A 23,761-nucleotide genomic window follows, 5' to 3' on the forward strand; every position below is an offset into this window, starting at 1 on the left:
TTATAGGCTGTTACAAAATGTACAAAAAATTGCATAATCAAAACAGGTTGGGGTGTTGTCTGTTACTAGACTGTACTTTACTGTTACTGTGGACTGTATAAAGAGCTGCAGAACTGCAACTCTGTCCATATCGTAAATGGGTCATTCCTACAATTCGGTGACATTCCGGCTTTGAAACTTTTGAAAAATAAAACATACTTTTACAAGTTTCTTCATGTTTCATCATTACAGGGACATATTAAAGATTGTATTAGTCATTCTGGTCAAGCTAAATTGCTAAAAAATTCAGATGTCCATCCAGTTAAATGGGCAGCATCAGGGTGGACATTCATTGGATAAATGAGCCACTACATGGTCTGTGATTGATATCTATGAAACATATTTTTAAACTAATATTTATGATTTTATTCCTGTTAACATAAATACTGTATATTGAAATTTTTAATTATATTAATTTCCTATATATGTTCCCATAATAAGGGTGGACATGTTATGCTTGACCACATATGACTATCACCACAAAAAAAGGAAAACATGAATAAAACAATAGAGTTATAATCTTCAAATAACGCAAAATAATTTTTCAGAATGGCTGATGTACACCTCCGGTGTGTGTGATGTCATTTCCTAACATATATCTTCAATGAAAGGTCATGGTATCATGACATAACAGGGTGCGCAATAAATCAAGGGACACACAATAAACCTCCATTATCAGTGTTAAAATTATACATTTACCACAAATGAATACATGTTAGTGAGAGAATGTAACACTAAACTCTTAACTGTATGTGGGGGGAAAAACAGAAATCCATTGATTTAGCATTTGTTTTTGTCAAAGATCTTTCCCCCAGCTGTTTCTGTCAAGTGTAGTGTCCGTGTAAAGCAACAGCCGATATCTCACACAACTCGCATGAAAGGTGTGTGTGTTTTAGGTCAGTTTCTCAGGTGTGTGTCGCTAAAATACGGGACAAACGGTATCACATATGGATTTCATACGGAACGCAATTTTTTCTCTTAATTATGGGACGATTCCTTATTTTACAGGACATTTGGCATATTTTGTTAATTAATTGTACCTGATACTGCTTCAGCATGAGGGTGACTCTCTCTCTCCACTCACTGTCATAAATTCCCTCACTCGATGATGGTTGTCTGGGGCGGGGAATGGTAGAATTCAAGTGATAATGCACCAATTATAACAAAGAATGTCCAGTTTCACAAAACAGCATCCAATACAAAGGGAAACTAACACGACAGAAGATTATGGACTTCTGAAGCAGCAAAACAAGTGGGTATACTGAGGGTATATGCAAATATTGATCCTTAGAAGTCGTTATACCCAAACAGCCCTGGGAAAAAAGTAAGCATACATCGTATACGTGCATATGGCCCTGACTACACTGCAGGAGATGCTATAACCATTGCGTTTTTAATGTGCGTGTTAAGTTGAAGTTCAGTTTTGAAGATATTGCATTCTGTTCCATTTAGCTGTGTTCTGTCTAGCTGTTTGAAACATTTGTCTGCTGTATATGCGCTGCTTCAGCGCGTTGAGTCCACTGCCGCACACCTGGTGTGTGTGTGTTTGTGTTTGTGTGTGTGTGTGCGTGCGTGTGTGTTCGCTTGCTCCTGTGGGGAAAGCCGCGATGTTCCATATTGTTGTTGCTGTGATGATTCATGAAGCGTTCCATTCACCTCGGAGAGTCGGAATTTCCACATTTCAACTGGGGAAAGTGCAACGGAATGACACTTTATGTTGGACTTCTAACTTGGAAACTCGTGCGGAAATCTTCAACTCCCATTTCATCGAGATGCAGGTGTGTGTTACGTCACGCAAACATGTCGGCGCCCAGGACAGGGAGGTTTACAGTCAATGACAAACATTCATTTTATTAAACAATATCCATTAATGAGTCAAAGTTCTTACATTTAAAGGATAATAAAATGTGTTTAGCAAATGTTTTGCAGAGACAGGTGTTTAAAACATGGTTAATTACACTCTTTTGATTATCGTAACGACAGCATCGCAGCGTTGTATATCAGTTTGGTTGCTATGAGACGTCTCTGACAATCAGTGTACTCCTCAAAATCACAACGTAATCAATCTCCAAATTAAAAATAAGCTCACTCTTTGACAATGTTTGTGTTTAGTTCTCAGGTAATTGTCACTGAATTTCGAATTAAGAGAAAAGTCACATAATGCATGATCACCATGATCATTGCTGCCACATCCGAGTACTCATGCCCATTCCTAATATAATTATATATATATATATATATATATATATATATATATATATATATATATATATATACAGTGTGTATACACACATTGACAGCCAAAAGTTTGGAATAATGTACAGATTTTGCTGTTTCGGAAGGAAATTGGTACTTTAATTCACAAAAGTGGCATTCAACTGATCACAAAGACATTACTGATGTAAAAAAACAGTGCTGTCACTATTTGAAAAAAGTTATTTTTGATCAAATCTAGACAATCTAGACTAATTTGGTACTAGAAAATCACTTGCTATTATATCAAACACAGTTGAAAGCTATTTGGTTCGTTAAATGAATCTTAACATTGTCTTTGTGTTTGTTTTTGAGTTGCCACAGTATGCAATAGACTGGCATGTCTTAAGGGCAATATTAAGTCAAAAATGGCAAAAAAGAAACAGCTTCATTGAGGAATGAAGGCTATACAATGCTTGAAATTAGAGCCTGACCGATATGGGAGTTTTGAGACTGATACCGATTTTAGAGAGGGAAAATTCACCGATTACCGATATGGTGGCCGATATATTAAATTTTTGAGCTGGAATGAAAACAGACATTTTCTATGTGGATTGTGCACCGATTTTGCACCGATATGACTATGCAAAGAACTCAGAAGGCTGCTTTCGTAAACAAATATTTTTATCAAAGAATATTTGACAATATTATTATTATACATTGTCAACAAATTCTAGAAATGAACACTGAGAAAATAAAGAATAATAAAAATACAATAAATAGCTTAAGCATCAGTACTGTATGTTTAGTATCAGTCAAATGCTGACCATTAAAATAAAGAATAAATAAAAATAAAATAAATAGCTAAATAAGCATCAGTACTGTATAGTATCAGACAAATGCTGACTATATTAATACTGCCGAGTCAAGATAAACAGCAGTTTTACACCGTTTTCTGCTATACAAGTTCAGGTGAAACTTTCAACATTGGAAAACCAGACTTTTAAATATTACATTTTATATATGCAACAACTGGAATTGTTCGGTTGAAGGGGGTACCAAACTGTGAATCCTGAACAAAACAGTTTGGTGAATACATGTTTACATATTAGCTTCAACTCAACTGACAAGCAGTAAAAGTAGCTACGTGATTAGCTAGTTAGCTATAAGCTTGCTGTCATGGAGAGTAAAAGACGGACGTTGTTTATTTTACTTTCCAGCATTGTGTCTCACCAACTAGGTAATAACATATCATGAAATCAACACTCAGCAGACCACCACTGCACCGTTGTCTGCTGAGCTGCAAAAAGATGCTCTGCTGCTTACCTTTGTATCTGCTGCGTTACTGACTGCACTGACAAACTATAGCTGGCTAACAGCAAACAGATGTGATAAACATGAGTGACATGGTTGTCAGGGACAGGGTTAACGTTATATTAGTTATATTGAAAAGAGAAAATGATGGGGTCATTGTTTAATTTTCCAGTATGTATTTCACAAACTAGTTAACTTACCGAGACACAGCTGAACTCCGCCCTGTCTGCAGAGCCACAATCAGCTCAGCTCTGTAAACAGTGGAGTCGGAGCGCGCTCTGCTGGACAAACTACATAATGACATATATTCTAAAGCATTGTTTTCTGCATTATATGTTCTGAGAAAAAGTTTTCATATTGGTAAAATATACGCCGATACCGATATATCGGTGAAAGGCTAATATCGGTCTATAATATCACACTACTTGAAATTGCCAAAAACTGAAGATTTCATACAAAGATGTACACTACAGTCTTCAAAGACAAAAGACAACTGGCTCTAACAAGGACAGAAAGAGATGTGGAAGTCCAGATGTACAATTAAACAAGAGGATAAGTACATCAGAGTCTCTAGTTTGAGAAATAGACACCTTACATGTCCTCAGCTGACAGCTTCATTGAATTCTACCTGCTCAACAGCAGTTTCATGTACAACATTACAGAGAAGACTCAGGGCTGCAGGACTTATGTGAAGAATTGCAAAGAAAAAGCCACTTTTGAAACAGAAAATCCAAAAGAAAAAGTTAGAGTGGACAAAGAAACACAGACATTGGACAACAGATAATTGGAAAAGAGTGTTATGGATCTTAACCCCATTGAGCTTTTGTGGGATCAGCTAGACTTTAAGGTGCGTGAGAAGTGACCGACAAGACAGCCACATCTATGGCAAGTGCTACAGGAAGTGTGGGGTGAAATGTCACCTGAGTATCTGGACAAACTTACAGCTAGAATATCAAGGATCTGCAAAGCTGTCATTGCTGCATATGGAGGATTTTTTTTATGAGAACTCTTTGAAGTAGTTTAAGAAGTTCTGAACATTTTTTTTTTTTTTTTTCAAATTGTAATAGTAATTTTCATGTTATTAATGTCCTGACTATACATTGTGATCAGTTGAATGCAACTTTGGTGAATAGAAGTACCAATTTCTTTCCATAAGAGCAAAATCTGTACATTATTCCAAATTTTTTGCCACCAGTGTACATAAATGGAGTGGCATAAGCATATACTCATATCAGTACTTTGTACTGATTGATACTCTAAGTCTAAGTACTTGGTAACTGTTAACTGTGCACCCCTACAGTTGTTTATATGAGTATGGTGCTCTGAGATAGATAACGTCCGCACTGTTTGCTGCACATATGCAAGGGAAAAAACTGCTAAATGATTCCTTGTTATGTTAGTTTATTTTTAATGCAAAATACAGTTTATATCCAGTAAATTTTCTCAACTCACCTGTCAGTGGTAGGCCTAAATATGGCAAAATGGTAATTTTGGACTCTATCAGCCCTCCATACCATACGGCTTGATTTATTGTCATTCTCTGCAGTGACCCAATTTTAACTTTGTCCCTTTCTCTGTATTTGTTCTTGGCATGTCTCAAACAGAGACGTTTCTGTGTGCTTTGGCACACCCTTTGAGGATGTATGCGAGTGTGTTTTGGTGGAGGCGGGTCGATATTCTGTGCTCTGCTGCCTCGTGCTGGTGTCATGATGATGTGCTCAGTGAGCTGTGCTGATCTGAGCTCATCTGGTGCTGTCTAGCTGTGTGTGGTGCAGCTCCCAGACCTGGCTGTGGGGGTGGCTGGCTGACTAGCTGCTGTAGCAGTGTGATGATGAAAGTGGGTCATGCTGTAGAATTAGGAGGATGGAGATGTAGCAGTGTGAGCCAAGACCTGTAAACTGCTTTGGTGCAGATGAAGTCTGTGTTAACATTTTAATGTTCGGAGATAATTTGCAGCATTCTCTTAGACGATATTATTCTTGGAATCAGTTTTCAGTTGAATGAAACTTCAGAAGAGTGAAAACTCTTTACATGTGCTTGTTCCACATGACAGGCTCTTGCTGCATGTCTCTGAACAAACAGCGAATCAGACACAAGCATTGACGGCTTTTCTTTTGTCTATTCTTAAAAATATAATAAAGTGTGTTTCTTCAAGCATGTGTCTTTGTGACTAACAGCATTTCTTGTCATGTGTCACTCTGAGACGTCTTACAGGTCGCCCGCCTGTTGTGGGTAGATGAGCAAAATTACTCACGCATGAAATACATTTGGACGAGGAGCTTGCGGACTGGATTCAGTCTTGTCGCATTTGGTGGGTGGCGGGTGCTAGTAATTGGCCACTGTTTAATATATTTGCCGACTTCCCAGATCCATGGTTTTGCCATTTCCCGATATTGTTGTTCATTGTCTGTTCACAATTGGCATCGGGATCTTTGTAAGACATCGTCCATATCCGATTTCATCATCCTATTGCCCAGCCCTAGCACCATACCATTATTATACCATGATACCACCACAGAACTCTTTTGTCCATATTATGAGGAACAAGGAAGACATAATCTTCCATAAACCCCAAATGGAGTAACATCTGGAAGCACAGTTATCTGTCCGTGCTCTGACATTGTGGTTAGCTGTCCGCCTCTCTGCAGGTTTGACATTTTCCACTCAAATGCAGCGCAGAGCCCATCCCCCATAGAGGATAAAAATCTGTAAAGATTAGTGATAATCTGTGATTCCGACACGGCATCATCATTCAACTAAATATTAACAGCAAAATAGTGACTGTAGGCCACACTCAAACATCATTATTTTAAAGAGCCCTGAAGGTGCATAAAGATGATTTGTACGTGCATTTTGCCATAATTCATAGACAAGTACAGATATAAGACCTTGCTATGAGCTGCAAGTGTAGTTCAGTGAGAGCTCTTGGTTGTAGTTGTTTTGTTTCTTATTTATTCAACAGTAAATTGTGTAGTAAGATTTTTGAGTTTGTATAGCCAGAACTGGTCAGGAGAATTTGGAAGTCAGATTATTACCGTCTACTTCCTGAAGTTCTTTTATAGTTGTAGGACCCAAGAAGTTTGTAGCGTGCTGCAGTTATCAGCATTGCTTTGTATTCTACTCCTCAGTCTACTTGGAAACAAATTATTTCCCCAAATGGAAATTTGTAATGTTTTTCTTGTAATGTTTAGTAATGTTTAATGTTTTCAAGGTATAAAAACTGGTATGCAGTGTTGAAGAATCTACTTGGAATCTATATCTTGATAAACTACTAGCTAGCTACTTTTAATTTGAAGGTGCAGCAGTGTTTCCCATTAATTACCCGCCACAGATTAATTTGTCCTGCCACAGTTTCCTATTGAACTGAAAATATTTTTACACTTCTCATTATAACATAAAAGATCTCTAACGTTGTGTTTTGCGCCATTGCTTCGGCAAAGCATCTCTCACTCCCAGTCAGTCTTCAGTTAACATTACAGTTTCCACTGCAGTTATCCACTTGTCCAAACACAATTTTATCATTATCAGTGTACGACAACAAACAGATAACGTTACTGCAGAAGTTATAATTGATCATTAACGTTAATCTAACGTTAGCTAATTAGATAATGTTAACGTTAGATAACAACGTTAGCCGTCAGTGTCCTCACTTATATCGACTGACATATCCAGCTGCTTGTTGTGAAAAACAATGTTGTGGCAGCGGGGGCGTGGTCAAGCATCTCTCCGGAGAGAGAGAGAGAAAGCGGTAAGGGCGCTTACACCTGAGTTAAGTTATGTCTAACACCTGTCTCTAATTTCAGTGAGCACGGGGAGAGCGGCATAAATAGAGCCACACCGCAGGTAGACGAGAGAGAGAGCCTGGGTACCAGAGACCCGATTGCGAAGCCAAGAATTTATTATTGCAAAGTTGAGAGTTTATTTTGGGAACTAGTTTGTGTATTTTTTTTAGAGTGAGTTGTTGAACAGCGTAAAAGCCCTGAAAGTGTGTGCTTGCCACAGTGAGTTAAATAAAATGCTTACCTGAACCAGGAAATCTGCTTCTTGCCTCCTCCTTCCACTGAGAAGTGTTACAAATATATAACGTATGTAACGTTATATCTAACTAGCTAACGTTAGCTAATTATCTAACGTCAACATTATTACCAGCGGCTCTGAAAACATAACTATTTTCAGCATCTGTGGAGCAAGTTCAACACAGGTAACCACTTTTGCTTCATATCTTTGATGGCTCAAAATTATGCTCTAGTCCAGTGGTCACCAATTAGTGAGCCGCTAAGAAAGAATCGCCACTGGCTGGTAAATATTTGTTTTTTACTTGCCAGACTTTTGGCAGAAAGAAACTAATGACATTAAGCAAATTAATAATAAAAATAAATTGAAATTGTATTATAATAACTAATAATAGGAAATTATAATTATTATTACTATACAAGTAATATTTTTAGAATAATTTCTTTACTTTTACGTGGCATTGCTATGGGATCTGGTTAAATTCTGGAGATGCTCTTATCTCCTCTTCTGTCCACAAAAATCTTGAGTCATAAGGTTGTTTTAGATTTGTATAGTAAGTTGTTATGGCCAATTAAAGTGAATTTGGAGCGCTGTAAATATAACATGCCCAGCGCGCATTACCAAACCGAATCGAACGCAGCACATCTGTTTTTCTTTGCATGTGATGAAATTCTTAGAGTGAGCACAGAACCGCCTCACATGCTCAGTTATATTATTCACGTCATATCTTGATTCTGATTTTATTTCGATGGATCATTCAGCCCTACACAATGCAATAGAAAGATGTGTTGTTTTTGCGTTATTTCGCGGCACGTGATCTTTTTTTTTTTATCATCACATTCAACTCAGACTGCAAAGCTCACAACTTGGGTATCATTCTTTTGCCATGGCATGGAGATTCAACAGCACTGCTTTGGTGCAGGAAACACTGATTTGTACTATTTACAAGTATTTACATTGATATGTAGAACAAGAACTAAAATGCTACTGTCTCTTTAAGAATATCGGCAGTTCACAGAGTGTCTACCAAAAGTGTTTTGGTGTCGCACAGTTTCCTTAGTGTATCTGTGCTATGTGTGATTAGAATTAAAGTTTCTTTTTACTTTTAGAGCAACAACTGACTGTAAGTAACAGAAAGGGTATTTAAAGAGACATTCAATGAAAATGCATTGTGTGGATCACATCTTTGGATGCTTATTACACGGAACGCATCTTGATACTAGGGATGTGCGCTACGACTAATTTGACTGTCGTTTAAACGGAAGTTTTGTAACCGACTAGTCTAAAGAGAAACCAACCGTCAGAAAACGGTAAAAAAAAAAAAAAAATATATATATATATATATATATAATTTTTTTATGCGACCCATTTAAAATATTTAATCTATTCCAAATCTGATGCTAAATTCCACTGAAAAGGGGCATTTATCTGCGACGTGCTCGCCTTGAATTATGAACACTGTACATTTAAATATAGAACATGACACCCATTCACCTTTAGCGAATACAGGTTTATTTATTGAAAACAATTGAATGAATAGTGCAGGATCAATGGAACAACCCTAAAAGCCTGTTCTAAATGGAAATCACAAAGTAAAAGTTACTTAACATATTAAAACAGTCAGGACATTGTTGAAAATAATTAACAGGTAGACTAAGCCAAATCTATGAGAGCGAAAAAAATGGCTGAAATGTTGCGCGTATTTCACGACGTGCAGTCATGCGTTAACCATTGATCTAATATGACAGCTGTTCGGTAAAGAACGTTAACCAAAAACAGTTACGATGTAAAGTAGCTATAGGATAGAAAAAATAGGCCTGTGATAGCCTACAATAAACCTAAATAAACCTAATGTATTCTAAACATGACGTGCACACAGAATAAAAGATGGTTTAACACGTTAAGCAGTCGGCACCTCGTTGAAAATAGCCTTCTTGATCAGCAGATTAAAAACAATTGCATACCTAGTCTAAAACAGTTATTTTCTAGGCTACTTAAAAGCATAAATTTTTTGATGAGTAAAATTAACACGTGGACATGGTCCGGTGAAAGACGGGACTTGACTCACCTGAGGCGTCTATCCTGCGTTTGAAAAAGCCTGCGCAGCGGAAAAATAATATACAAGCATGCACAGATGTAAAGAAGACTCAAATGTGAAAACATCCTGAGGGACTTTCAAACATTTGGAAAGCCGATTCCTGCACCACCACCGTAACTACTTTGCTGAGTTTGCTTGTCTAGTGAGAGGACATTTTCCTGCGCACGCCGCGAGAGAGAGGGAAGAAGCACGTGCAGCCTGAGGTGAAATTAAACTCTGTATCTGCTCCAGATATCCCCGTTTTTTAAAATAATATTTGTATTATTAATTCTATTTAAAATATCTAACATTAATATGACAGTAATTTAAGCACAGCCTCTGTAAAAATATAGAGGCCAAACGTAAATGTGTAAAAATTATGATCAGTTTAATGAGGGGAAATATTAGCCGACTAGTAATTCCAGTGTCGACTAGCAGCATCAGAACCGTTTAGTCGACTAGTCTCGCACATCCCTACTTAATACTAGGTGTTAACAGGGCCTAGGTTAGTTGCTCCCCAACACTGTTGGTATGTACTTAATACAGTATGTGTTTACATGTGTGTGCTTAGAGGGACATCGTCCATACAGTCCAAGCAAGGGAGCTTCCTGTAAATCACCCCCTACTGCACCCCTGGCCCTCTTAGTCTTCTGTTTGTTTAACCCAATGGCTGGGGGTTGAACTAACCATCCATTTTCCACCCTCAAATATAATAACCACAGTGAACTTTTTGCCTTTGTGATACAGAAGTATTTTGGTGGTTGTGACAGAATTGCTTTGGTTTTAGGTGAGGGCAGAATGTCATTTGGAATAAAGAAGCACCTACTGCTCCGTTGTTAGCGCGGTGCCAGTCACCTCAGGATTTCCAGCCTCGGCACTACCTCAGCTGAGCACTCTAAGCTGCGGTGAGGTGCATTGTGGTTCATAATTGGTTGTTATGGTGATTTGGCAGAGTGGTTGTGCTTTGCGTTCCAGGGTTGCTCCCCGCTCCCCTCTCATTAGGGAAACTTGTGATTCGGCTTAGTGAGTCCTGGACTGGCAGCACGGGAAATCCAAACCCCCCCACCTCCCCCATTCTCCTCTTGCTTTCAGTCCTCTCTTTTGTCATGAACTGCTCTCTACTCCCTCCTTAGAATAATTACTGTACTGCAAAACACAGCAGAGCTTGTGAACACTGCGGTACAGTCTGTAGTTTCTCACGTATCATCATCTCTCCTCAACAACTTTGTTTTCCACTTTTGTCTGTCTTGCTTAATCTGAGAATTTATTTGGTATGGGTCAGAATGGTTGTATAGTCATTCAACAACTGACTAGCTGGTTAGTGGGTTTATCTAGATTTGTTTTTTTCTCTCTTTAAAAACAAAAAACAAAAGTGACTTTAGCGGCAGTGCTTTAAAGATGAATTTAGATATGCACATTTTTGGGAAGGATTTAAGGATGTTACATTTAACGGTTAGATTGACAGTAACACTGTAAAACCTCCTCCAACAAGTTGCATCTGGAAATTAATCTTTAAAGGATTCATTGTTAATACTTTCTCCTATCCCAGTTTAGTATGCATGTATAATATGCAGATTATCTACTGTATATGCTATGTAAAGAAATGAAGGGATGAGTCTAAATAATTATTTGTGGTAATCAACATTATGCCACAAATGCTGTTGATTATGCTTAACTTATATTGAACCCAGAATATTCCTTTAAAGTTATATAATATATATATATATATATATATATATATATATATATATATATATATATATATATATATATATATATATATATACAGTTGAAATCAGAAGTTTACATACACCTTAGCCAAATACATTTAAACTCAGTTTTTCACAATTCCTGATATTTAATCATAGAAAACATTCCCTGTCTGAGGTCAGTTAGGATAACTACTTTGTTTTAAGAATGTGAAATGTCAGAATAATAGTAGAGAGAATGATTTATTTCAGCTTTTATTTCTTTCATCACATTCCCAGTGGGTCAGAAGTTTACATACACTTTGTTAGTATTTGGTAGCATTGCCTTTAAATTGTTTAACTTGGATTAAGCGTTATGGGTAGCCTTCCACAAGCTTTCCACAAGTTGCTGGAATTTTGGTCCATTCCTCCAGACAGAACTGGTGTAACTGAGTCAGGTTTGTAGCACTCCTGGCTCACACTTTTTCAGTTCTGCCCACAAATTTTCTATCGGATTGAGGTCAGGGCTTTGTGATGGCCACTCCAATACCTTGACTTTGTTGTCCTTAAGCCATTTTGCCACAACTTTGGAGGTATGCTTGGGGTCATTGTCCATTTGGAAGACCCATCTGTGACCGAACTTTAACTTCCTGGCTGATGTCTTGAGATGTTGCTTCAATATATCAACATAATTTTCCTTCCTCATGATTCCATCTATTTTGTGAAGTGCACCAGTCCCTGCTGCAGCAGAACACCCCCACAACATGATGCTGCCAGCCCCATGCTTCACGGCTGGGATGGTGTTCTTCGGCTTGCAAGCCTCACCCTTTTTCCTCCAAACGTAACAATGGTCATTATGGCCAAATAGTTCAATTTTTGTTGAACAGTTCATTTCTCCAAAAAGTAAGATCGTTGTCCCCATGTGCACTTGCAAAATGTAGTCTGGCTTTTTTTATGGCAGTTTTGGAGCATTGGCTTCTTCCTTGCTGAGAAGCCTTTCAGGTTATGTCGATATAGGACTCGTTTTACTGTGGATATAGATAATTTTCTATCTGTTTCCTCCAGCATCTTCACAAGGTCCTTTGCTGTTGTTCTGGGATTGATTTGCACTTTTTGCATCAAACTACGCTCATCTCTAGGAAACAAAATGCGTCTCCTTCCTGAGTGGTATGATGGCTGCATGGCCCATGGTGTTTATACTTGCATACTATTGTTTGTACAGATGAACGTGATACCTTCAGGCGTTTGGAAATTGCTCCCAAGGATGAACCAGACTTGTGGAGGTCCACAGATTTTTTTCTAAGGTCTTGGCTGATTTCTTTTGATTTTCCCATGATGTCAAGCAAAGAGGCACTGAGTTTGAAGGTAGGCCTTAAAATACATCCACAGGTACACCTCCAATTCAGTACACCTAGCAGAAGCTAATTGTCTAAAGGCTTGACATCATTTTCTGGAATTTTCCAAGCTGCTTAAAGGCACAGTTAATTTAGTGTATGTGAACTTCTGACCCACTGGAATTGTGATATAGCCGATGCAGACAAAACACCATACTAAAATAGACAGTGTTTCCTGCAGTGCTATTTTGCTGCATACTGGTGGTGGTTGAGGAGAGTCCCCTGTTTACTATGTAAAGCGCTTTGAGTGTAGTGTCAGAAAAGCGCTATATAAATGTAACATTCATTCATTCAAACATACAGCGAGATCAGTATAGTCTGATTGCTGAACAACTAACTCTTATGAGCTGCCTGTTTTTAGTGAATCAAAAAAACACATACAGTAGTCTGAATGGTTATTGAATTAACCTTACTGACGTGCAAGTTATGATTTGGTCATGCCTGCTCAACATGAAATAAGAGATGTAACGGTCTTTTAAAAGAATTGTATGTATTTTTGAGTTCTTCTTTCTACTCTGTCGAAATGTGAAATTATCTCATAATTTGGAAGCTGGCTGCTGAGGGCAGTATATGCGATGAAAATTTACAAATAATTCTTACTCAAAGGTATTAGAATCATCAATGATTCTTAGGAGCTGGAATCATTGAGGAATCACAACCGTAGTCGATTTCCATACCTTCTTAAATAAAGGGATAACTGCTTTGATATGTTCTGCTCCAGCTTCCTGTTTCAATAGCAAATATCTCAATACAGGAAAGAACCAAGCTAGTCAAGCATGGGTTCTTTAAGACTGACTCATTCATTTTGGAATTTGCAGTTTTGCACATCTCTAGAATTTATCTTTCTTGTTACTCCCAGGAGCAAATCTTCACAGCCCTTTAAAAGCTCAAAGGGCATTTTGCTGTCAGTTACACATTGTTACGTCCTTCACTTACATGCAACACACAGTGCTCTCTTCCCCTGCAACAAGCCAGTTTTGGTCATTCATTTATGCATTTCAAAATCTCTGCCACATTTATCGCCACTAAATATGACATTCACATCATTGTCCTTTTCACTGTAACACAGAACATCTGTTCTTAAACCAGCAAACAGATTGACTGAAAAACACCCATTTTGGCTTATCCTCACATATACGGTCCCCCTGGCTGATGGACTCATCGGAGGCTGGAGTGTAAATGCTCTCTGACAGAGCTGCTCCTCCCTCCGCGCTCTGCAGAGGTCAGCACTTTAGTTCACGCTTGGAAAGACACCACCATTCAAGTGTGTCACTGCACCCGAGAGGATAAACGCACTACTGGCTGGTTGCAGGGGAAGAGAGCACTGTGTGTTGCGTGTAAGGGTGCAGGCACTGGCTAGGACAGATTAGATTTAGCTTTGCATGCTATAGAGGTGCGCCACATTAGGGAATGTGTTCCTCTGACCTGTTAAACTGTTTCAGAAAGTTAATGATTAAAACAGGCTGAGTGTGGCCAATACGGAAGAGAGAAGGTAGCGAAGGCATGCAGGTTGAGGCGATTCGTGCTCAGAAAACAGTGATAGATAACACGACAGGGGACACGTGGAAGGCAATGGGTGTTATATTCAGCCTGAGAATTTACTCAGTGGCTGGAAAATGTCAAATTTTACCAGCCATTTTAATGTCCAAAATATTTTTTTACCAGCCATATTTTTTATGCATATTTTGGAAACTTTATTTGCGTCTTTGTGTTTCCATCCAGCATTTTTTATGTGATATTCCAAAATTTTGATAAAAATACATTGATGGAAACCCAGCTAATGTCCCTCGCCTTGAAAGTGGTCTCTCTTTTTGGTTCGCTTCAGTTAGAATCTCTGTTAATTTTCCATTCACACGGTTGTTTAATGGAACCCGATTTAGGCAGCCTTTGAATTTATTATGGTAGTTTTCCTGTCGCACTTACTGAAAATACTAGAAAATACTACCTCCGAGGCCACGTCCACACTAATATTTTTTGCTTTGAAGGTTTTTTTTTTTTTAACGTTAAAATGCTTTCTACTATTCCAGCTTAATATGCAGGGACAACTATAAAATAAGCCATTTGTAATTTGATTTTCCCAAAAAGTGTAAACACTGTGGTGTTATGACCAGCTTGACAAAGCAACACTGGCTCAACCAATATTGTGAATTTGGAGCAAGTTCTGTTGGTAAAGGAATTGCACACTTCAGATTTAATACCAAGACGTCCGCCGTGAGAGTCTTCAGGTTTTGTCTATAAAAACTATGGCTGTCAATCGATTAAAATATGGAATCGAATTAATTACATGACAGCCGATTAATTAATCGAATTAATCTCAACTAATCTCATATATCAATATTTGTCGAGGAAGGCCCCTAAATAAAAATTATTCAGTAAATAATGATTCAATTATTATAATTAGTTATATTTAAATAATTATATATAAAATATTTACAATAAATATAATAATTCAGATAAATAAAAGACATTAGGCAATACAAAAAGTGGCTTCAGAAGGCAAAGTTTTGTTTATTTCCATATATATATATTCCACAGCAATCCATTTTGCAATTGAATTCATCAATCTGTGTAAGGTAGATTTATTATAAGGACTTGTCTAAGGACGCATCTTTGTACACGTGTCAGACGGAGCGTTTCACTTTGGTTGTGTTGTGTCATAAGCACTGCGTTTTTAATGTGCTGTGTCAGGTTAAACATAGTTTGAAACGTACAAAATCACGTCTAGCTGTGTTTCAACACAAGAACGCGTCCTCATCTTATACTGTCAGCTGTCAGTATGTGTGGTTTGTTACTGGAGATGCGCTTACTGTCCCCTGCGGAATACATGAAGGTGCCACTTTAAGCTTGTTTGGCTCTGATAGAATATTCCTTATTGGATGCCGGGGATTAATTGTGTTAATTTTGTATATAATGAATCACACTGAATTAAAATGTTAAATCAACAGCCCTAGTAAAAACATTAAAAGAAGTCAAGTGCTTGTCAGAATTGTCTGGCATTGCTCCAGCTGATAGTGAATGATTAGCTTTGGCCCTGTTTCCCTCAGTTATTAACCAGGAGGATGTCTGTTAGTTTGTCCTTGAAAAATGTCTTGCATACCTCTCCTGCCTTTACTGTAAAAACTCAACCCTCTGCCTGATTTTGACTGCACATGGAGCGTTCACCCTTTTTTATAGGTCAGAAGTTCTTCTAGTCTAAACAGAGGTGCTCTAGTGACCTTGTATGGCCGTTTTGCAGAGCTGTATACAATCTCAAGAGTGTAAATTATATTGACCACAGCGAGAGTGTGTGGTTTGGGCGGCAGGAGTAAATAGCCCTTGGTTGAAGAGCAAGGAGTAGTTAATGGCTTAACCCTCTTATCAGAGTAAAAGAGCTCTTGCTGAATGAGCTGATAATGTTGTTGGGTTGTTTTTAATGGGCTCGGGTGTGAGTGGCCTCACTTTAATGGTTTGGGAGGATAAGAAACAGTAGTAATCATCTCTGTCCACTGCAGGTTATCAGTTCAGTTACAGCAGTTCTGGGATGATAGTCATGTTAGATGCTGTGATTGGACCCTAGAGTGAGGAAGTGCTCAGAAAGTAATCATCTGTGATCAGGAACCCCAATACAAATAGGCCCTGTTCCAAAGCCTTAAGTAGGATGCATGATTGTGCTGCCTTTGCAGAAAAAAAGTCAAGAAATCAAGAATGTGTATTAGATGGACCTGCTTGAAAAATAGCACTTTTTACGGTGATCTGAGTTTAAGATGCACAGTTAATGATACGATTGTTATCAGATTTTCTTGCTGATTTAAAATGTATATGTTATATGTGTGTAATCTTGACCAACCGTTTTGGAGATTTTGGTCTTTCCCTATTCAAGTAGATAGGATCTGCCTGAAGTAAGAACATGGCTGCCGAGTGACATTATTTGCCTTAATGGAACTTTGGTCGAGTCTCCTGGAGTTGCTGCCCATTTAGAGCATTCTATATGCTACCTACACAGACAGTAGAAAGCAAGGTAGCTCACTAGGTTTTGAAACGGATCCACACACAGATGTGGAATGCTGGGGGTGTGCAGATGACAGTGTGTTTGGAATTGCAGTCCTCATTGAATTCAGGTGCAGCGCTTCACTGTATCTGGAGTCTATCACACATGACTCATACTGCAATATATCAGAGAGAGAGGGAAGGTAAGCAATCCCACTGTAACACTTGAAAAGAAAAAAGAAACAGCGGGAAGTCAGGATTGAATATTGATCCATTTCTTGCTGCCTGTTTGCACAATGCTTCAAGGATGCATTATGCAGCAAAACACATTGCACATGCACATAAATCAGGGTGCATTATTTTTCTTTCTCTTTTTCATTTTGTTTCCTTGTAGTGTCACCCACACTTGTGCAGACAACAGAAATGTTCATCTTATCACTTCAATAGAGACTCTTCACTCCTCCACCATAAGTGAAGATCTTGCTTTTGGAGGCTGCACTAAATGTCACTAGACAGCGTTATTACATTAAGCTCAATAGGTTGGTGTTTCTAATGACAGCTGGGTTTTCTCCTTGCTCTGACAGTCCTGTTTGTTGCCTTTGGTTCAGAGTGCCCACTTGGAGTTGATTGATGCCTTAATGGCATTGGGTGCCATGGAGACGGTGAGCTCTGTCATGGCGAGTGGCGGATCTGAGCTGCTTGGTACAGATGCAAGCTGGGACAGAGCCCTGCTGTGCTGGGTGAACATGGTGAGTCCAGTTCCAATTTCTTACAAGAATCATTCCCCAATGATTCCCCAAAGAATCAAATAAAAAAAAAATGTCAAGGTCACATTTCACCCCTAAATTAAATAAATCTAAAAAAATATTTTATTTTGCATCAAGGACCCATTTTAAAGAAGCTTTTTGTAATTCATTTTGAATTGTGACATAATTTCCATTTAAATAAAGTTATTTTGTGCTAATACTGCATATTACCATGATGTATAAATACTTCACAATATTATTGTTTTGTTTGAATAATTTTTTGGCATTATGATAATGGAAATTTGGGGTTGAAAATCAGAGACCTAAATATTTGAATTGAGAAAAATCAGAGAAGTATATTTTGCTAAATTATATTTTGCTTTAACTTTTGCGAAAAGTTTCTAAAATACGTTTCATTTGTTTTATATTTCTTTTGATTTTGGGGTAAGTTATGACCAGACGTGTTGACAGGTTTTGTGAGATTCACCTATACCCTCACATTTAATCTATTTAGTCACCACAATGTACAGTATTAATGGTCTTAATATAGAACCCTGTGGGACACCTTGGCAAAGCACACTATGGGTGTGGTCCTCAGCAAATAAAGTCATGTGGGCTACTTTGATTTTTACTTTTGTTATTATTTCATTGTTGTATATGATCATACATGTTTTTTCGTATTTCTTTGTATAGCTGAATCAAAAATTGAAGGAGCAAACAGAAGGTACACAGACTGATGCATCTCAACCTTGCAATGAACCACAGCCTGTTCAACCTTCGGTAAGAGACGCTCACAAACAAACAACCAAGCAAACAAACATACAGATTTGCACGCAGACTCAGGTTACATACTGTATGTACCATAACTTGCCACCTACACCTCTACACACAATGTCGCTTCTTTCTTTAGCAGTTCCATCTTAGCAGCACCTCTCTGGATCAACTTTGCTGTCCTATATACCTATCGTAGCCTCTCTTTTCTTCTACTTCCCCTCCTTCCTCTTTCTCTACTCATGTTCCTTCACTTCTCTCTGACAGTGTCCCACCCGCTGGTACTGGAAACTTGTTCCTGTAAGTCTCTCTCTTGTATTCCATTCCATCCCTCTTCCTCCATGTTCCTTTCCTGAACGCATCTAAAGCTTACCTCTTTTGCCCCCTGCTGATTGCACGATTCAAAGCCAGAGTTTAATTTAATCTACCCACTTGGGCAGTACCAGAGCTTAATTTGTGCTGGAACAAGCTAGATCTGGATCCGACACCACCTATTTTAGTGGATCCTCCCTCCCTATATGCTTGACTTTTCATGAAATATGTTCATGTTGCCATCTGGCCATTGCAACTTTTGTTCTCTACTTTTGATGGCCTGCTTCTATGTTGGTCCAAAACTTGGGTCGTAACACCCTTTAATTTACAAGTTAAGCACTGGGCAGTACATTCTGCTAATGCCAGTCCCATAGTGAAACAAGATGCATGGCGTAGTTAGGCAGAGGTGTAAATTCCACATTATAAAGTTACATGGATCTCTTCAGGGAATTGCCTCAATATTAGATGTAGGCTCTAGATGAACTGCAATGTCAGAGTTAAACGTGTTATCACCAGTGGTGGAAAGAGTACTGATTTTTTTACTTAAGTAAAAGCAGTGCTACTGAAGAAATAATTCAAATACTGAGAAATATTATAACTCAAGTAAGAGTAAATAAGTAGTTTGCCAAAAAACTACTCAAGTAATTACATTACAAGTTACTTTATGAAAATAATATTATATATAGTATATACGCTTCCATTTTTAGAACACAAAGACATTTTTGTTCTTGAAAGAAACTGATGCTTCTTTTCACCAAGGATGCATTAAATTGATCAAAAATACTGCCAAAATCATTAATTGCATATTATTATTACAGTTGAAATAATTGTTTTAAGTGGTATTTATTCATTTTTTTCTTTACCCATGATGGCAAACATATACTGTGTCACCTATATCTTACAAATTTGGTCACCTATACCTTGCTAATTTGGTACTCAAGAAAATTTTCTTGTTATTTGAACAATGGAAAATGGTTGCCCTACCATGCAGAAATCACAATACAGTGGGTTTTTCCCCATTTGCTGAGGTATTGAGTTCTTGAGTTGCTTTAAACTTGCAAGTCAAATTTTGGTTTTAAAAATAGGCAAAAAGAAACAGATTTCTCCTGAAATTCTGAAGTCTAGAGAGATGAACGCTATTCCATGAATTACTCTTTTGAAAAAAGAATCTCTAACCAGGATAGAGAGGGAAGTGGATGGCCCAGATGCACAACAAAAAGACAAATAAATCACAGTCTCTAGTTTGAGAAACAGACTCTTCACAGGTCCTAAACTAGCAGCTTATATATGCCAAAGACCTGCATTGCTGCAAGAGGATTCTTGGACAAACAGAACATTTTAAGAATACAACATTTATTTAAATAAAAATAGCCATTTGTAACATTCTAAATGTCTCTAAACTACATAATGTGCATTGTGACTGAAACACATTCCTATTTCAGGTTTATTCTCATTCACGTACACTATATTGCCAAAAGTATTCGCTCACCCATCCATATAATTGAATTCAGGTGTTCCAATCACTTCCATGGCCACAGGTGTATAAAATGAAGCACCTTGGCATGCAGACTGCTTCTACAAACATTTGTGAAAGAATGGGCCACTCTCAGGAGCTCAGTGAATTCCAGCGTGGTACTGTGATAGGATGCCACCTGTGCAACAAGTCCAGTCGTGAAATTTCCTCTCTACTAAATATTCCACAGTCAACTGTCAGTGGTATTATAACAAAGTGGAAGCGATTGGGAATGACAGCAACTCAGCCACGAAGTGGTAGGCCACGTAAAATGACAGAGCGGGGCCAGCGGATGCTGAGGCGCATAGTGCGCAGAGGTCGCCAACTTTCTGCAGAGTCAATCACTACAGACCTCCAAAGTTCATGTGGCCTTCAGAGTAGCTCAAGAACAGTGCGTAGAGAGCTTCATGGAATGGGTTTCCATGGCCGAGCAGCTGCATCCAAGCCATACATCACCAAGTGCAATGCAAAGCGTCGGATGCAGTGGTGTAAAGCATGCCTCCACTGGACTCTAGAGCAGTGGAGACGCGTTCTCTGGAGTGACAAATCACGCTTCTCCATCTGGCCATCTGATAGACGAGTCTGGGTTTGGCGGTTGCCAGGAGAACGGTACTTGTCTGACTGCATTGTGCCAACTGTGAAGTTTGGTGGAGGGGGGATTATGGTGTGGGGTTGTTTTTCAGGAGCTGGGCTTGGCCCCTTAGTTCCAGTGAAAGGAACTCTGAATGCTTCAGCATACCAAGAGATTTTGGACAATTCCATGCTCCCAACTTTGTGGGAACAGTTTGGGGATGGCCCCTTCCTGTTCCAACATGACTGCGCACCAGTGCACAAAGCAAGGTCCATAAAGACATGGATGAGCGAGTTTGGTGTGGAAGAACTTGACTGGCCTGCACAGAGTCCTGACCTCAACCCGATAGAGCACCTTTGGGATGAATTAGAGCGAAGACTGCGAGCCAGGCCTTCTCGTCCAACATCAGTGTCTGACCTCACAAATGCGCTTCTGGAAGAATGGTCAAAAATTCCCATAAACACACTCCTAAACCTTGTGGAAAGCCTTCCCAGAAGAGTTGAAGCTGTTATAGCTGCAAAGGGTGGGCCGACGTCATATTAAACACTATGGATTAAGAATGGGATGTCACTTAAGTTCATATGCATCTAAAGGCAGATGAGCGAATACTTTTGGCAATATAGTGTATGTCCAAGTCCAAGAGAGAAACGTGATCGAATCAAGGAATGCAAGAAACTTTTACATCAACGGAAGGTCGCTTTTGCACTGATATTCCAAATTGAGAATAGATGCTAAGGATGGCCTTAAAACATTCACATGCCCACAGCAAGTGATGTCCTTCATAAAGTCAATGGAGTAAGTCATCTTGTGGTACTCACGTTGCAGCCGAGTGGACCAGCTCACTGAACATTCACTTGACTGTTCGAGGAAACAGCACTTTTTTTTGTTGTTGTTGTGCTGGTTCCACCTAGCGGCTGCAGTTTATTTTGTAGAGTAACACACCTTCATGACAGCTTTTTGGATGAATTTACATGCTCTTTGTACTTATTCCTTTGTACTTGTTTTGTCTATTATTTCTTGCAAGACATTGGAGTGATTAAGTCATTTGTTGCACACATGTTGCAGCCAAGTGGACCGGCTCACTGAACATTCATTTGACTGTTTGATGAATCTGCACGCTCTTCTTGTGTAACACACCTTCAGGACAGTTTTATGGATGAATCTACACGCTCTGTGTTTATTCCACCTATTGGCTGGAGTTTGTTTTATAGATTATCTTTTGCCATGTAATTTTGTTTCACTAAATTTGTATAAAAACACTGGACTTGAGTAATCGGACGGCAAAGTTGTCGCTGGGGTTCTTGTAGGCGTGCATGGACTGTTTGAGTTTGGAGGGATGGATGCCAGTTGGCACTGTCGTGTGCGGGGTTAATGCGCATGTTTTTCTTTTTTCTGTTTGTTTGGTTCTGTGGGATGTTCGGGGTTTGAGGGATGCACTAATGTTGGAATGTGGTCTTTATAATCTTGTTTTTGACACACAATCTATTTTTTCTTATATGTCAATGTAATATGAGTGGATTGTCTCTCACCAACTGGTCCTCAGTATCCTCTGTAGGCGTGGCTTGGGAGACACTTAAGGCGGTTCTTAAGGGCCGGATCATACAGTATGCCGCATTCACCAAAAAATCCAAAGCACAAGAACTCGTGGATTTGGAAGGGAATATTAAAAGTGCCGAGGCAGAAATGAAACACCGAGTGTCGTCTAATGGCCTCAGAGAATTGACCCGATTGAAATACAGATATAATACTATTTTGTCGCAGAAGGTGGAGTTTTGGCTATTCAGGGCAAGACAGTCATACTTTGAGTTGGGGGACAAAGCAGGAAGCTTCTGGCTAGATATATAAAACAGAGAGAGTCTTTTTCTACCATTCCCTCAGTGAAATCTGCTGGTGGTGAAATATTTACCTCGGCCACTGATATTGATAATGCTTTTAAAGAATTCTATCTTGATCTTTATATTTCCACATCTTCATCTACTGAAGAGGATATTAGAAATTTGCAGATTTGCCATCTCGCTTGATGCCAAAAAAGCATTTGATATGGTAGAATGGGATTATCTTTTTAAGATTTTGGAAAGGTACGGGTTCGGGAATACTTTTATTGGATGGATTAAGTTACTTTATAGACACCCGGAAGTGGCAGTTCAAACGAATGGATTAATTTCAGATTATTTTACTCTGGATAGGGGCACCCAGCAGGGTTGCCCTCTTTCCCCCTCATTGTTCTGTTTTGGGAACAATAGGGAAGTCCTTCATTTGGAATGGTAAACGTTCCAGATTACACTTCAGTAAATTACATAGGCCGATTGACAAAGGTGGGCTAAGCCTACACAAGATTTTGTTTTATTATTATGCATTCGGTCTCAGACATTTGGCTCATTGGTCGCTTCCACCTGAGAGAGCCCCTCCCTGATTTTGTATTGAACAGGAAGTTCTTTCTCCTATCTCTCCATTGCAAAGCCTTTCTATCAAATTATCCGGAGAAGTTAAGTTATATTCCGTCATCTCGCATTTGCATGCAGTATGGACAAAAATGTCCAGAATGTTTAATTCGGACATTTATTTAAATGTTGCTTCAAGCATATCTCTGAACCCAAAATTATGTATTAATAAGTCCCCTTTCTGCTGGACAGAGTGGATTGTGAGGGAGATTAATACGCTCGGTGACCTATATGTGAGTGGAGTGTTGAGATCCTTTGAAAATATGGTTCAACATTTTGGGATTCCCAGATCTCAATTCTTTCGATATTTACAACTGTGCCACCTGCTCTGTAGGTCATGAGGTCATGAGGCATCAGTGTATTACTCCCTGCTAATTCAGAGTCTGGGGGACAGAGCTTCAACTTCTCTCAAGAGATTATGGGAGAAAGATTTAAACTTGGTATTGGAGGAGGGAGTGTGGGCTAGGATTCTAAAAAACGTACGTCAAATCTGCATCTAGAGATGCAAGGGTGTGCCTTATGCAATTTAAGATTTTACATAGATTCTATTGGTCTAGATTGTATAGGCTTGGTCTTAAAGACACACCAACCTGCTGGCGATGCCAATCAGAAGATGGGGACACAACCAATTTTTTTGGTGGTGTGTTAAGATCCAAGATTTTTGGTTGAGGGTTCAGTTTTTTATATGTGACGTATTGGGCACTCAAATTTCATTTAGCCCC

General features: G+C 38.8%; 1 protein-coding gene across 3 annotated transcripts in view; it reads left to right on the top strand.

Moving 5' to 3' along the window:
- The window catches only part of LOC127450072 (calmodulin-regulated spectrin-associated protein 3-like), a 60,670-nt gene that overhangs the window by 23,131 nt on the left and 13,778 nt on the right, over window positions 1-23,761 (top strand). For 2 of the 3 annotated variants that reach the window (XM_051713800.1, XM_051713803.1), the window contains exons 3-5: window positions 17,294-17,434; window positions 18,125-18,211; window positions 18,470-18,502. In XM_051713800.1, the coding sequence (XP_051569760.1) occupies window positions 17,294-17,434; window positions 18,125-18,211; window positions 18,470-18,502 (261 nt within the window). The remainder of the gene's footprint in view (window positions 1-17,293; window positions 17,435-18,124; window positions 18,212-18,469; window positions 18,503-23,761) is intronic. The other variant, XM_051713802.1, reaches the window with a different exon arrangement.

The sequence above is a fragment of the Myxocyprinus asiaticus genome, chromosome 13 (genome assembly GCF_019703515.2).
Source record: "Myxocyprinus asiaticus isolate MX2 ecotype Aquarium Trade chromosome 13, UBuf_Myxa_2, whole genome shotgun sequence".
In the NCBI taxonomy this organism is placed as follows: Eukaryota; Metazoa; Chordata; class Actinopteri; order Cypriniformes; family Catostomidae; genus Myxocyprinus; species Myxocyprinus asiaticus.